At 59.3% G+C, this 14,998-nt stretch overlaps 2 protein-coding genes across 2 annotated transcripts; both read left to right on the plus strand.

Annotated features, from left to right (window-relative positions):
* The first annotated feature begins 386 nt into the window (after window positions 1-386).
* TOMM40 (translocase of outer mitochondrial membrane 40) lies at window positions 387-6,436 on the plus strand. The gene is made up of 8 exons (XM_032770519.2): window positions 387-538; window positions 1,433-1,525; window positions 1,765-1,866; window positions 3,473-3,578; window positions 3,793-3,915; window positions 4,093-4,169; window positions 4,646-4,748; window positions 4,833-6,436. The coding sequence occupies exons 1-8, from the start codon at window positions 422-424 to the stop codon at window positions 4,970-4,972; spliced, it is 861 nt and encodes a 286-aa protein (XP_032626410.2). The 5' UTR covers window positions 387-421; the 3' UTR covers window positions 4,973-6,436.
* Window positions 6,437-12,129: 5,693 nt separating this feature from the next.
* LOC116819090 (uncharacterized) lies at window positions 12,130-14,600 on the plus strand. The gene is made up of 3 exons (XM_075071404.1): window positions 12,130-12,307; window positions 13,018-13,165; window positions 13,732-14,600. Exons 1-3 carry the CDS (start codon window positions 12,154-12,156, stop codon window positions 14,327-14,329), a joined length of 900 nt encoding a protein of 299 aa, XP_074927505.1. The 5' UTR covers window positions 12,130-12,153; the 3' UTR covers window positions 14,330-14,600.
* Window positions 14,601-14,998: the final 398 nt, after the last annotated feature.

The raw sequence follows: 14,998 nt of genomic DNA on the forward strand, positions 1-14,998 counted from the left end.
CACACACACACATCCACCTCCGTCCTGGCACCTTCAAGGAATGTGACCCCAAGTGCAGAGGTGAAAGCCTGGCACCCATTGTCTGCGCGCACACACACGCGCGCACACACACACACACACACATCCACCTCCGTCCTGGCACCTTCAAGGAATGTGACCCCAAGTGCAGAGGTGAAAGCCTGGCACCCATTGTCTGCGCACACAGACATGCGCGCGCACACACACACACACACACACATCCACCTCCGTCCTGGCACCTTCAAGGAATGTGACCCCAAGTGCAGAGGTTGGGAGCACAGCAACCTCAGCCAGGGTGGACAGGTCCCTGGGGGAGCGGGGAGGGTACCAGGCTGGACAGCCCAAGGGTCTGATTGGGGGAAGGGAGTTACCAGCAGGCTGGCGGGGCCCATGGGGTGAAGGCATGCTGGGCTGGATGGGCTCAGTTCTGACCCTTGCAGTCTCTTCCCCAGAATTGTTTCCCATCCAGATGGAAGGTGTGAAACTGACACTGAATAAAGGTCTTAGCAACCATTTCCAGGTAAGGGCTGTGCCCTCTGGTGAAGCAAGGTTTGGGGTGGAGGTTGAGGGGGGTGAGGCTGTAGCCCAGGAGGATGTGGGAGCTGAGTGGGGTGGGCAGAGACATGCCTGCTGGGGGGGACAGGGGTGCAGGTTGAGGGCAGCCGGCTTCAGCAATGTTACTGAGCATTCTCTGCAAGCCAAGCAGTGAATGTGGTTGGAGCACGTGACCCCAATCCTCCTGATCTCATGTGTTGCGTCTGGGGCTGGGTGAGGTTGTGGGTTGGTGCTTTCTGTGTGAGGTACTTATCTGGCGCCCTTCATCGATGTATCTGACCCCTTGCAGTCTAATGCATTCATCTCCATGCGTCCTGGGAGGCAAGCAAGGTGACTGTCCGCATGTGAGATGGGAGCCAAGGCCCAGGGAGATGCAGTCACTTTAGGAACCCAAACCTGGGTCTCCCATGCCAGCGTCCCTGGGCTGCCCTGCTGTCTGGCTGCAGGCATAGAACCATGGGGCTAGAAGGGACCGCAAGGGTCGTCTAGTACAGGGGCTCTCAACCTTTTTCTTTCTGAGGCCCCCCCAACACGCTATAAAAATTCCATGGCCCATCTGTGTCACAACAACTGTTTTTCTGCATATAAAAGCCAGGGCCGGCATTAGGGGGCAACAAGCAAGGGAGTTGTCCTGGGTCTCATGCCACAGGGGGCCCCCTGAAGCTAAGTTGCTCGAGCTTCAGCTTTCTGTCCTGGGCCCCAACAAGTCTAATGCTGGCCCTGCTTGGCGGGCAACCTGAAACCTGCTCGCGGCCCCGCAGTGGGTCCCAGAGCCGTGGCTGAGAACCACTAATCTAGTATAAACTGTGCCAAGATGCAGGATTTGGTGGGCCCTGCTTACTCTGCCTGCTCTCCCCAGGTGAATCACAGCGTCGCCCTCAGCACTGTGGGCGACTCCAGCTACCACTTCGGGGTCACCTATGTGGGCACTAAGCAGCTCAGCCCCACAGAGGTGAGTGTGGGGGGTGGACTTAGCTGGCCGGAAGCCAGTGCTGGGGAGCGGGGGCAGTGTGTGTTTGGGAGGAGAGTTGTTAATCTGGACGTGGGGGTTGAGGCTGTCGATTCAGACAGTGGGGAAGTTTGGGGCAAAGCAGGTGGCTCTGGGTGGGAGTGGGGCAGAGGAATGCTGTTGCCCTGATATGGGGTGGGGCTGTTACTCAACTATATTTCACCCCCTCGTGCCCCTTCCAGGCCTTCCCAGTGCTGGTGGGCGACATGGACAACAGTGGCAGCCTCAATGCCCAGATCATCCACCAGCTCTCGACCCGGCTGCGCTCCAAGGTGGCCTTCCAGGTACACTGCGCACCGCAGGTCCTTCTCTGAGCCCGCCCCTTCATGCACACGTGTGTGTGTGTCAGTGTCAGAGCATCTGTGTGTTCCCCCCGTGGGGCCTTCTCTCAGCCTTCCCCTTCATATGTGTATGTGTGTGTGTGTGTGTGTGACCATCTGTGTGCCCCCCTCCCTCCCCCAGCACACGCACACCCCCCATGGGTCCTTCTCTCAGCCCACCCCTTCACGTACACGTGTGTGTGTGTCAGTGTCAGAGCATCTGTGTGTTCCCCCCGTGGGGCCTTCTCTGAGCCCTCCCCTTCACAGGTGTGTGTGTGTGTGTGTGTGTGTCTCAAAGTGTCATCTGTGTGTTCCCTCCTCCCCCCCGTCGATCCTTATCTCAGCCTGCCCCTTTGTGGGGTGCATATGGGTTTGTGAGTGTCAGAGCATCTGTGTATTCTACTCTTTCCCCAGCCCCCCCATGCAGGTCTTTCCCTCAGCCCTCCTGTTTGCGGGGCGGGTGGTGGGGGTGTCAGAGCGTCTCTGTATATCCCCTGCGGGTCCATCTCTCAGCCTGTCCTTTTGTGCGTGTGTCTGTGTGAGAGCGTCTGTGTATTCCCCTCAGCCTGTCCTTTTGTGGGGGGATCAGAGTGCTTGTGTATACCCCTGCAAGAGTCCCAACTGTGGGGGGGAGTGAGTGCAGTGTGGCTGCTCCCTCACAGTTTAAGGCAGTGGTGTTACCTGGTCAAAGGTAGCGGGGATGTCAGGGGCGGATTTAGAGTTAGTGGGGCCCTGTGCACAGCTTCATTTGGAGGGGCCCCACCTTGGGACCCAGCCAAGAGAGAGAACATTCTCTCTTATCTCCCCCACATTTTTCATTTATTTTTTTCTTCATCCTTCTTCTATATTATAACTAATAGGAAGTAAATGAAAATAAAGTGAGGTACCTTGATTGGGCCAGGAGGTTGGGGTGCAGGGATCGGGCTCTGGGAGGGAGTTTGGGTGGGGGCTTGAGGCAGGGGGTTTGCATGTGGGAGGAGTCGGGGGGGCGGCTCTTACCTTGGGCAGGGCGGCTCCCAAAGCAACTGGCACACTCCTCTGGTAGTGGCTCCTAGGCAGGGGGGCCAGGGGAATCTCTGTGCGCCACTGCCTGCTGATGTGGCCCCTGCAGCTCCCATTGGCTGCAGTTCCTGGGCGCGGAGGGAGGGAGGCAGTGAGGGCAAGGAGCCACCTTAGCCCTGCTGCACTGCTGCTGGCACGTTTCTGTGTGCTCCTGGTCGGGGGGGTGGGGGCTGCAGGTCTCTATGTGCTGGCGGGGGCAGTATGCAGAGCCGCCTGCCCCCCCAACCAGGGGCACGCAAAGACGTGCCAGCAGCTGGGCGTTTCTGGGAGCAGCGTGGGGCCATTGGCCACAGAAAGCAGGCAGCCTGGCTGCCTGAACTCTGCTGCGCTGCTGGCCAAGACTCGGGGGCAGGTTGTCAGAGGAGGTTTGTCCTGTATAGTGGGTACCCCCCATCACTGAGGGCCCCATGCCACCACGCTGTTTCTTTCATGGTAAATCCACCTCTGAGAGATGTGTGCCTCTTGGGGTTTGCCCCAGTCTCATCATGTCCCCCCACTCTCATTCCAGACACAGCAGTCCAAGTTCGTGAACTGGCAGGTGGATGGAGAGTATCGGGGGGAGGATTTCACGGCAGCAGTGACACTGGGAAACCCCGACATCCTGGTGGGCTCAGGTGAGAGCCCCATTCCCACCTCTGAAGCCCTTGCTCTGAAATTCTACCCAGTCTCTGCAGTCCCCCACCAGCTTGGCTCCTGCCTCCCCTTCTCCATTTGCAGTCCTTGACACTCCACTTCCCCTCCCTCCACCTCCCCAACCTGGCCCCTGCCTACCATCACCACTAGTCTGAACCCTGCCCCTTGTAACCTCCTGGGCCCCTCTCTTCGCAGGGATCCTGGTAGCCCATTACCTACAGAGCATCACACCCTGCCTGGCGCTGGGCGGCGAGCTGGTCTATCACCGCCGGCCAGGAGAGGAGGGCACCGTCATGTCTCTGGCTGGGAAATACACAGGTACCGGGGGTACAGGGGCAGGATGCAGGTTAGATCCCAAGCTCCAGCAGGGGAGTGGGGTGTAGTGAGTTAGAGCAGGGGGCCTGGGAGTTGAGACTCCTGAGTTCTCTTCCCTAGCTCAGGGCTTCGGTGGGGGCCCCACTCGGACACTCTACCACTCTTCCTTTCTCCCCACAGCACCAAACTGGATTGGGACCTTGACAGTGGGGCAAGCGGGGGCCCATGCAACCTACTACCATAAAGCCAATGACCAGGTATGTGGTGCTCAGAGGCTCCCGTTCCCATCTGGCTCCCCCTTTGACGTGAGGGTGGAGCTTTGGCTCCCAGTCTGGGAGCAAGGGGTGGGGGCAGGTGACGTGTGGAGCGCTAGGTATAACTGAGCTGCTGGGGTGCACAGCTGAGAGCCTGGGCAGGCAAGGGAGTGAGGGGTGTCCTGCCCCAGGAACACTCGATGCTGCTCCAGATTGTCTGCAAGCCTGGAGGCTGCCATCCCATTGGGGAAGGCTGGGGGCTGGGATTGGGTGGCAAGGGCTGGGATTACGTTGGGGGTGGGTGGTCCGGGATAGTGTTTGGGGAGGGTGGGGTCCCATGGGGGAGGGTGGAAGGCCGGGGGGATGGGGTCGCCATAGGGAGGGGTGGGAGCTGGGGGGGTGGGGTCCTGTGGGGGAGGGCGGGGGTCCTACTGGGCGATTGGCAGCTCTGCTCACCAGACTAATCCTGCTCCCCTCAGCTGCAGGTGGGTGTGGAGTTTGAGGCCAGCACGCGTATGCAGGACACTAGCGTCTCCTTTGGCTACCAGCTTGACTTGCCCAAGGCCAACCTGCTCTTCAAAGGTATGGCAGCCCCAGGCTGCCCTTCCCCTCTGTGCCCCGCGCCCCAGCCTCTCCCAGTGCCACTAACTCTGCTCTCTGCTGCAGGCTCTGTGGACAGTAATTGGATCGTGGGTGCGGTGCTGGAGAAGAAGCTGCTGCCGCTGCCCCTGACACTGGCCATGGGTGCCTTCCTGAACCACCGCAAGAACAAGTTCCAGTGCGGCTTCGGCCTCACCATTGGCTAGAGCCCTCTCCTCCTCTTCCACCAGCCGTCCTCCCCTCAATTCCAGTGTCCCCCCACCCAGTCTGCCATGCGGTTTGAGCTGCCCTGGGACCCTTTGGCCCACCCATCTGCGCTGGTGCTGCCCAGTTAAGCCCTGGAGTGTGGGGCTCCAGCCCCTTTGCTGCCCCATGCAGGCACCTCTCCACAGGGCCACAGGATAGGTCCTGACAGAGCCCAGGGGTCTGATCCCCAGGGCGAGCCCCTTAGTTTGGCGGTTCTGGCACTGTCCTGTTCCGGTCACCTTGTCTGCTCCTCGGGACAGGTCCCTGGGGGCTGCTCAGCCCCAAACACAAGGTTCGACCCTCTGGTGGGAGGGCAGGCGCAACCCTCCCTGCCTCAGGGCGGGGACCCAGTGTCTTGGACTTTGGGCTGCGGGCTGTCCTGGGACACCAGGTAGGGAGGGTGCGTGGGAACCCAGTGACAGGATAACCCCCCCACACCCGGTTCCCTGTGTTGACATCCTTCCTCACCAGAGGGCGCTGTGACCTCAGGAAGGGTCCTGCCCCTGGAGCAGCGGGAGGGGGGCTGGCTCTGTCCTGGGGCTGGGGTCGCTGTGCCTGTTGCACTGAGCGGGGATCGGGGCAGGGTGGGTCTCACTCTCAACTGGTGGGGGTACACTGACCCTGCAACTGTCCGCCAGGGGGGGTTGGATCCCTCCCCAAAGCTGCCCCATCTCGGTGCAGCTGCGGGGAGATTCTCCCTCTGTGCCATTTACACCCCTCCCTTGTATCGCCGGGGTACCAGTGGCTCTGCAGCCTCTTACCTCACACCCAGGGAGCTGTGGGGCAGACTCTGTGCCTGGGGTGATGGGGCCACAACCTCTCTGGCTGCTGCACCCCAGCTCCCCTGCTCAATCCTACCCCGCCCCTCCCAGCTGATACTGATCCAAAAAGACGCAAGGGACCTATGGAGTGCTCTCTGCAACCACCATGGATTGGGGGTCTGTGTCTGTCCCCCCCTGACAGGAGGAGCAGCAGCTTGGGGGGCCCTGCCTGCATCCCATCCCCACCCAGCAGCACTGAGGAATACCAGCACTTTGAGGGAGGGGTCCTGTCAGCCCCCCCAGCAGCACCAGGAGGAGCAGCGGATCCCAGCAGCAGCTGGAGGAGCAGTGGATTGAGGGATCCCCAGCAGTACCAGGAGGAGCAACGGTTTGGGGAATCCCAGCAGCACCTGGAGGAGTGGATTGTGGGTCCCTCTCAGCCCCCCCAGCAGCACCAGGAGGAGCAGCGGATCGGAGGATCCCACCAGTACCAGGAGAAGCGGTGGATTGGGGGTTCCTCTGCCCGCCATTAGAGACTCTGCATGTAAATCATGTTTATAAGTTATGGGAACTGAAGGATCTTTTATAGAGAACCTCAAAACACCACCCCCTCCCCCCAAGATGTTGGAAATGTCCAGTCTGAATAAACCTTGCAGCACTGGGCACCATCTTCAACTACTTCTGTCTCACAAAGGGGGAGTGAAGCACTGCTGAAGACCTCCTCCTCCCATGGGGTCAGGAGGGGGGTTGCTGAGTCTTGAGTATGAACCCCCTTGAGGGGGGAAGGGTGGGGGGGGGTGATAAGGAGAGCCTGGGGGGGAGCCTGGACAAGGAGTGTGAAGGGGGAGGGTTGGAAAGGGGGATTGAGATCTCGGGAGCAGTAGTAGGAGAGGAAGCCCAAGGAAGTGGGGACCAGCTCCAGTGTCCTTTTTGGAGGCCCAAAGGCTGGTATTTCTGGCCCCAGCGCCCCATGGCAGGGATCCTCATGGAAACCCGCCTGGGAGCGTGCACGCCCTGGCTAATTGTGGGTGCAGGCATTGGGACAGGGTCCTGGTGAGTAAGTGCAGGGCGTCGATGAGACTGATACTGGCCGCCATGTGCAGTTTGGTGCTCATGCTGCCCATAGAGGGGCTGAAGCAGTGAGGGGTTGGCGAAGAACCCCTTGAACAAGCTGAGAGCTAAGCCAGCGGCCCCCAGCAAAGGGCTGTGGAGTTCTGCAAGGAGAAGGCTGGGCTAGAAGGATCGAGCTGAGGCCAGGGGCTTGGCCAGCAGTGGGCTGTCCAGGCTTGCTCGCGGGCCTGGAGCTGGGGGAAAAGGCTAGAGCAAGGGGAAACCTCTCCTGGGGAGAAGTCATCACGGAGGCGGGGTGAGGGGGTGGTTCTGAATCCAGATAGGAGCAGCGTGTGAGCAATCTGCTCTGGCTCAGCCAGGTGCTGGTGCTGGGGGGCAGCGCCTGCCTGGCTTGTGCAGGGGTTCTCACCCTGGTGGGTCAATGTACCTGTCTGGACTGGCTGCCATACAGCAAGGGCTGTGTGGCAATAGGGCTGGGGCACAGGAACATGGAGAGCAGAGGGGTCAGTGTGATGGGTCCGTGCACCCCAGTGGCGGGGCTGGGAGGCAGCATTGGCAGGGCAAGCGATTCACCTGTTGCTAGCAAGCGAAAAGTGCTGACACTTGGCTCCGTTGGGGCAGGTGAGAGACACCCTCTAGCAAGGGTCACGTGCTGCCATTTGGGATTGAGCCCTGGGTTTCTATCAGTCATGTCTGTAGCCAAGGCCAGACTGCTCCATGGCACAGGGCTTTCTCCCCATCCCCTGGGGCTGCGGCAGTTCATTAAGCAGACATTGGCCCTGAGAGAGGGGAAGGGTTGCAGGAGTGGCTAGGAATGGAGGGGTGCCCAGGTTTAAAGGGTGGTCTGATGGTGGAGGATTGAAGCACAGGGAGACCAGGACCCCTGCAGTCTGGGCTCCTGGCACAATGAGCTCGGGCAGGATTTGATTAAATACATTTCAAAAAATTCCTTGTAATCAAAACCCCTTTTCTTGGCATGAGGTGCTTAGAATCCCCCACCCAGCTGTTGAAGCAAATAATTGGGGTGCTGCAATCCTGCCCCAGGAATGGTACAGGGATTATGGCCAGGTTGCTGCATGCAGCAGAGATTCACCCCCTTCTCCCTCCCTGAATTGTGCAAGCAGCAGTGCAGAGCTGTTTTGCCATCAGAATGGTGAGGAAGCCAGTGCTGCTGCCTTGAACTTCCAGGGCCCCGGTTTCCAAGCTGCCTCTCCCAAGTCCTGCCAGTAGCTCTCGGCAGCAGGGTAAGTGGCAGCACAAGGGGCAGGGCTTTGGGGTACGACCATTCCCAAGACCTGCACTAGTGCTCTGATTGCATCTCCCCCCATTGGCTTCCAACTCCGCTTCCTGTCACAGGGTGAGGCTGTGGCCTGTCTCCACCCCAGAAGTGGGTGCAGAGGGGTGACAAGGCAGAGTCATGGTGTGTGAGTGGATGGCCCTGACCAATGCCAGGCTTGATTGGTGGTCACCCCAAGAGCCCCTCCACACGCTCTCCCAGTGCAGTGCAGGTGCCAGTGTCTGACCGCTCACCTGCTTTATCAGGGAGCAGTCAGCCCCGGGGTACAGAGCAGCCTGGGTGCTACACATCCCTGCCGGGCCCTGCAGCAATGACAAGCTGCATGAGGCAGGGCTAGGTGGAATGGGGGTTATGACTTTTTACTGGGGTGTCCCTCAGGGCCCAAGGTCCGGCCAGACTTTTCAAAGGGCTCTCTCAGCACATCGGGTGCTGCACACATAAAATCCAACCCTTTGCCTAGCAAAATGTGGGGATTCCCAGCTGTTGCAGCCAGAAAGGACTGGCTAACCCAGGCTGCAGAATCCCCACCCTGCAGCTGCTCTTGCATCCAGCTCAGTGGCGCCACCTCGCCATTTTAAAGACTCCAAGTCCTGGAGAACCTAACCCTAACCCCCACAAGAGCTATGTGGGATACTCAGCCCCCAGTGCAGGTGTCATCCTGACCCCACTAGAAATCAGCTTGACCCTGGAATCAGGCAGATTTATATTCTTGCCAAAATGAAGGCATTCGCCCAGTGGTAGGCGACCTATGACACATGTGCCGAACGTGGCATGTGAGCTGATTTTCAGTGCCACTCACACTGCCCGCCCGGATCATGGCCACCGGTCCGGGGGGCTCTGCATTTTAATTTATTTTTAAATGAAGCTTCTTAAACATTTTAAAGACCTTATTTACTTAACAAACAATAGTTCAGTTATATATTATAGACGTGTAGAAAGAGACCTTCTAAAATGTTAAAATGTATGACTGGCATGCGAAACCTTAAATTAGAGTGAATAAATGAAGACTCGGCACAGCACTTCCGAAAGGTTGCTGACCCCTGCACTAGCCTAGCCCTGGCCAGCCCGTCCATCTGGGGAGTGAGCCAAACTTTTGGCTTCAATCACATCCTCTGGCAATGAGTTCTACAGTTAAACTAGGAGAAGCCACTTTTCCATTTCCCCCCACCCACCCCAACACCCACCCACACACTCCGGTCAATCAGTCTTAAGAATGACCACATTGGGTCAGACCAAAGGTCCATCTAGCCCATTGTCCTGTCTTCTGACAGTGGCCAATGCCAGGTGGCCCAGAGGCAATGAACAGAACAGGGAACAGCAAGTGATCCATCCCCTGTCGCCCATTCCCAGCTTCTGGCAAACAGAGGCTAGGGACACAATCCCTGCCCATCCTGGCTAATAGCCATTGAGGGACCTATTCTCCATGAACTTATCTAGTTCTGTTTTGAACTCTGTTCAAAAGCACTTGGGGTTTGCTGCAATCACAGCTGAGGGGCCTGGCCCTCAGGCCAAGCCCCTCATAGCGGCAGGCAAAGCCATAACTGGCACTAGCATCCCGGCCCTGGTTCCATGCCAGGCTAAGCGCCTTGGTACAATTTGCAGCTGGACTGTCCACCACAGACAGCAATGCCAAGGAGGCAGTGGATGGGAGAACCTCTGGGAGGGCCGTGGAAACATGCTGCTGACAGGAGAGCAGTCACCCCACGCACCCATCCAGTAACCACATCCTGTCGCCGGTTGTATAACCAGCCAGCCTTGCTCCTCTTGGTGGAGCCGGGAAAGGGAAGTGAGAGGGGCACAGGGCAGCTGTGCAGTCCACCCCCTCCTCATGCCTGTATCTCTCCCTGCACTGCTGGCTCAGCCCAACTCCCCAGAGCCACCCGGCATCATAGCTTGGCCTCGCTCCTCCCTGCTGCAGCATTTTGACCCACTGAGCCTGGAGAACATGGCCCAGCCATGACTCCCCTGTGACCTGAGTGGGCAGCACGGGGAGATTACTGGCGAGTAAAGCCCTGTATCCCTGCTCCAGGCTGGGGGTGGCATGTGTTGAGCCCTGAGCGAGGGCAGCGGGGCCCTGGCCCCCACTGGGGTCACTGAGTGAGACTCAGCGCTGGGTCAGACAGTCTGTGATAAGCCAGGGCCAGCGCTGCGGCAGGAGAGGGGTGGCCAGGGCTAATGGCAGAAGGAGGAGCCATTTGTATCAGGACTCTGAGCTTGGGGGACCCTAAAATGTCTGCAATCGAATGAAATGGATGGGGTCTCAGCCCGCATGCTGTGCCTGGCCAGACCGACACAGGCCAGGAAGGTGGGGGACGGGATCAGCCATCCCTGAGCCTTGGTGCCTCGATGTTGCTATAATGCCATAGCCTTGGCACTGCGCTGGCCCCTCCTGTGAGCTGGCAGAGCTGGGCCCGGTGGACTCTGGCCAGGCCAGGCAGTTTCAGTGCCACGTTGGAGGGTGATGTGGATGGGCCAGAAGGGAACCAAAGGACACTTTGTGATAAGGTCCCCAGCAGACAGGCGGGAGGGGAGGTAGAGCAAGGAAGGGAAAGGGGTGGCGAGCTGGCTGTGAGGAGTGGGGGATACCAGGCCATGACAAGCTAACAGGAAAGGCTAGGAGTCTGCCCCCCCCCCCCAAGTAGGGGCAGTGACAGGTTCCCCCCACCACTGCCCCCTGCAGCCCTGAGACCAGCTGATGGAATGGGGCGGGGGGGGTGGGCTGGGAGCCAGGACTCTGGGGTTCTTGCCCTGGTTCTGGGCTGGGAGTGGGGACCAGTGGGTTTAAGCATTATGGTACTTTAAGATCTGTCATTCCCATTCGCTCCAGATAGACATTTGACCTCAGTGGAGCTGGGCCCGTTTACACCAGCAGAGAATCTGGCCCAGGATGAACTGGCTGGGGGCAGCTTCTCTACTCCCAAAGCCAGGCTAGGCTCAGTCTGGGGGCAGGATGGGGCTCCAAGGATGTCGCCCTGGGTGGATTACAAACCGAGCAGAGGTACTCCCCACACCTTAGCGCTCTCTTCTGACTGGCTGCCGCTGCAGGCCTGCGTATCCCTGGGGCTGGACCGGCCTTGAGAGGAGATAAGAGGGAATTCTCTGTGGTTATGGCCTGTCTCTGGGTTATAAATACCGGAGCAGTGCGGCAGGAGGGCCTACTGGAGGAGACAGGGACCTGGCAGCCAGCAGAGCAAGGTAAGGCCAGGCAGGGCTTGGAGAGGGGCTAAGCAGCTTGTCTGCTTGGTGCAGGGCTCATGGAGTTGCTGCTGGACTCAGGCAGGATATAAATGCTGTTGGTTTATATGGAGAATGGCTCCTGGTGATGGGATAGGTCCCGCCAACCTCAAGCTGGGGCTCAGGCTGTCCGGGCAGAGCCACCCTGTTCTTCAGCGCTGGCAATACAAGCGACTGTGGATCCCAAACTGCTCAGCCTCCTGCATGCTACAGGCCCTTCTGAAAAGCTAGACACTTATTTTGGTGCCTAATCAGGGGCTGCACTTTCTGGGCTTCCTGGCGCCCGAGGGCCCAATTCACCCCACGCTGTTTGCATCAGGGTAGAATGCTGCCATCCCAGGTCGCATCATTTCCCCCTTTGCACAGGTATAAATGGTTTTGATTTTAAAATATCCCCCTGAAAACTCAAAACACAGTGGTGCCTGGTGACCAAGGCCAGCCGCAGGAGAGTTGGTTTCACTCCCAAGGCAGGGGGATGGTTCCCTCTGGGTCCTTGTGATCCCAGTTTTACAAGGAGCTGCTGGGTGGGAGAAGGCCCCTGGAAAGATTTTAAAGCAACGCTCATGTCTAAACCCAGCTATGATTGATTAACCTCCCCCCCCCCAATGATTCTAATCAAGGCTGCACAGCTTTCGGTTCAATTATTCACTGCCCATCATCACTCCCCTGGGACTGACTCTGTTCCCCCTCCTGCCTGAGCCCAGGGTCTGCAGCCAGGGGTTCCTCCCAGTCGCCTCCCGCACTGGAGGAACTTGTGATCAGGTGCGAGGGTTAACATATGACAGGAGGTGCTGCTGGCAGGGCCGTAAGACTCCCCATCCCAGTCTGCTCCCCCTCTGCTCTAACCCTCTTTCCTCCATTGCACCAGGGTCTCAGGGAAGCTCCCAGCATGAAGCTTTTTACCCTCATCCTGACGCTGGCCATCCTGGCAGGTGAGTGCGTTTTGGTGCAGGCCTGCCCCTGCCCCACTGGGGAAGCCCCATGAGGGATCCTCTGCCTGGGACCCTGCACTTAGTTACACAGCTGTCTCGAGCCACAGACACACCTAAGCACACATGCAGCAGGTAGAGAATGGGCAGCGTTACAAGGGGAGCTGGGACGTGTGGTAAACACAGTGGCCTGGGGCTCAGGACTTCTTGGTTCAGTTCCCTGCTCTGCTGCAGACTCCCTGGGTAGCCCTGGAGACGCCCCTGAATCTCTCTGGGCCTCAGCTCCCATCTGTAAAATATGGTCAGGGTCTGAGCAGCACCCGACACGGCGGGGAGCCCCAGGCTCAGTTGGGGTCTGGGCAGCACCTGGCACAGTGAGAAGCCCCAGGTTCGGTCGGGGTCTGGGCAGCGCCCGGCACGGTGGGGAGCTCCAGGCTCAGTCGGGGTCTGGGCAGCGCCTGGCACAGCGGGGGCTCCTGATTTCCAACAAGAACCTGAAAATTTCCCAAAGTGACTCTCATAAAGCAACACAGGGAGTCGATTGCAGAGCCTGGAGTTGGCCCCAGGAATCCTGAGCCCCAGCCCAGAGTTGTAACACCAGCCCCTCCTTCCAGAGAAAGGTAGTGCTGTAGAGTCCCTTCTCTGAGTCTCTCCAGGGTGGGTCTGCGGCCTCCAGTGACAGGGTCTTGCTGGGGATTTCTGTAATCCCACAGGCAGCCAGGCCTCTCTCCTCAGCGATGAGCCCACACCGAGGTTGGAGCAGGTCCGGGAAGCCTTCTGGGAGTACGTGGCCAAAGCCACCAGTTCCACCAAGAAAACCATGGAGCTGATCCGTAAATCTGAGCTAGGCCAGGAGATCAAGTTAGAATCCTGCACTGACTTGTGGGAGGAGCCCTACCTTGAGGGCTGGGAGCCTCCCATCCTCCCAATGGACCCAGAGAAGATGGGGGAGGTTAGTCGCCCCCCCTGACTGCAGCCCTCACACCTCGGCTTCTGGGCTCAGGAAACCCCTGACCCTCACTGGGATCCAGCCTGGGTAGGAGATGCCCAAGATGCTGGGGATTCAGCAGCTGCTGCTCTGCTCTCTGAGTCAGAACTGAGCCTATGTCCAGGATGCCAGGGCCCCGTGTCCCCACCTGGCCACCCATCTGAACCAGCCAGTCCTCCTGACCCTGGGGCTGGATCGGAGCCAGAGCCCTATAGAGGGGAAAGGCCCCCATGTCTCATTCCCCACCCTCTGAGTCAACCAGACCCCCGGTCTGGAGCCAGATCAGAGCCAGAGCCCCATAGAGGGAGAGGCCCCATGTCCCCTATTCCCCTGGGCCAACCAGTCCCCCTGACCTTGGGGCTGGATCAGAGCCAGAGCCCCATAGACGGCCAAGGCCCTGTCCCCCATTCCCTTCTCATCCGCTCACCCGTCCCCACAGCAGCCGCATCAGCCACAGCCTGGTGGCTGCCAACAGCTATGGCACAGAGCTGCAGAAGCAGCTGCCTCCTGGGGCCCAGGAGCTGGTGGCCAAGCTGAGCAAGGACACAGAACTGCTGGTGCAGAAGATTTCAGGGGACCTGCAGGAACTGAACCAGAAGGTGCAGCCATACACTGAGGAGCTGCAGCAGAAGATGCAGCAGAGAGTGGAGGAGCTGCAGGCTCAGCTGGCGCCCTATGCCGAGGGGCTGCTGGAGCAGGCAGAGCAGCACGCTGAGACCCTGTGCCGCAGCTCGACAGCTGGCACCCAGGAGTTGAGTGAGAAGCTGCAGCAGAATGTGGAGGAGCTGCGCAGCCAGCTGGGTCCCTACACCCAGGAGCTGAGCGGGCGGCTGCAGCAGCATGTGCAGGAGTTCCAGCAAGGGCTGGAGCCCTACGTGAAGAAGCTGCAGGGGAGCCTTAGCCAGGGTGTGCAGCACGTCCGTCGCAACCTGCACCCCTACGCTGAGGACCTGCGCCAGAAGCTCAACCCCTATGCCGAAGACCTGCATGGGCGGCTGGGCTCCTTCTGGGCCTCCTTCCTGCAGCACTTCCAGTGAGGGACCTGCACTGGTGGGGAGATGGGAGCACACAGCCAGGTGGGCGGGGGGTGAGACACAGACCCCATCCATTCATGGAGCCCACGGGACTGGGGGATGGGAGCACAGACCCCATCTGTGCATGGAGCCTTCAGGGGTCACAGGTGCTTGAGAGGGCACAGCCTGTTCTCTAAGAGCCCCTCACATGCCCAGGGTCCCTGTCCCATCACCCCTAGTCACTCCCTGTGTCTGTAACAACCTCCCACGGCTCAATAAAGCACCTGCTGATTAATCACCCCATGTGCTGCTGCTGCAGCTGCATCCCTGGGGGAGGGGAGCAGCTGTTATAATCCAGCTTTGGGCTCTGCCAGGGTCAGTGACTGAGGCGCAAGCCAGAGGCATGATCATGGACATGTGACAGGGGGAAATGGGGCTGTCTCCTGGGGGAGGGGTCCCCTTCGAAACTCTCCTGACAGTGATCCCCATATACCTCTCCCCTAGGGCTTGTGCTATCCCTGCGCTGCTGTGACCTCCCAATAAACAGCTCTGCCCAGTGTTACTCACAAACTTTCCTCACCATGCTGTCTGCAGTGCAGGCCCACTGGGGCTGGCACTGCCTGTGAGTGGGGAGCTCCCCCCCACTGAGCCTCCTCACTGCTCTGCAGCACAGGCCCCCAGCACTGCATTGGA

This window comes from Chelonoidis abingdonii, chromosome 11 (genome assembly GCF_003597395.2).
Source record: "Chelonoidis abingdonii isolate Lonesome George chromosome 11, CheloAbing_2.0, whole genome shotgun sequence".
Classification (NCBI taxonomy): Eukaryota; Metazoa; Chordata; order Testudines; family Testudinidae; genus Chelonoidis; species Chelonoidis abingdonii.

Excerpts from the sequence above, each read along its gene's own strand:
- TOMM40 (XM_032770519.2), top strand. The coding sequence starts at position 422 with ATGCTGGGCTGGATGGGCTCAGTTCTGACCCTTGCAGTCTCTTCCCCA. Across the intron at positions 539-1,432 it reads GTCTTAGCAACCATTTCCAG|GTGAATCACAGCGTCGCCCT; the intron begins GTAAGGGCTGTG and ends TGCTCTCCCCAG. Across the intron at positions 3,579-3,792 it reads CGACATCCTGGTGGGCTCAG|GGATCCTGGTAGCCCATTAC; the intron begins GTGAGAGCCCCA and ends CTCTCTTCGCAG.
- LOC116819090 (XM_075071404.1), top strand. The coding sequence starts at position 12,154 with ATGACAGGAGGTGCTGCTGGCAGGGCCGTAAGACTCCCCATCCCAGTC. Across the intron at positions 12,308-13,017 it reads GACGCTGGCCATCCTGGCAG|GCAGCCAGGCCTCTCTCCTC; the intron begins GTGAGTGCGTTT and ends GTAATCCCACAG. Across the intron at positions 13,166-13,731 it reads GAGCTAGGCCAGGAGATCAA|CAGCCGCATCAGCCACAGCC; the intron begins GTTAGAATCCTG and ends CCGTCCCCACAG.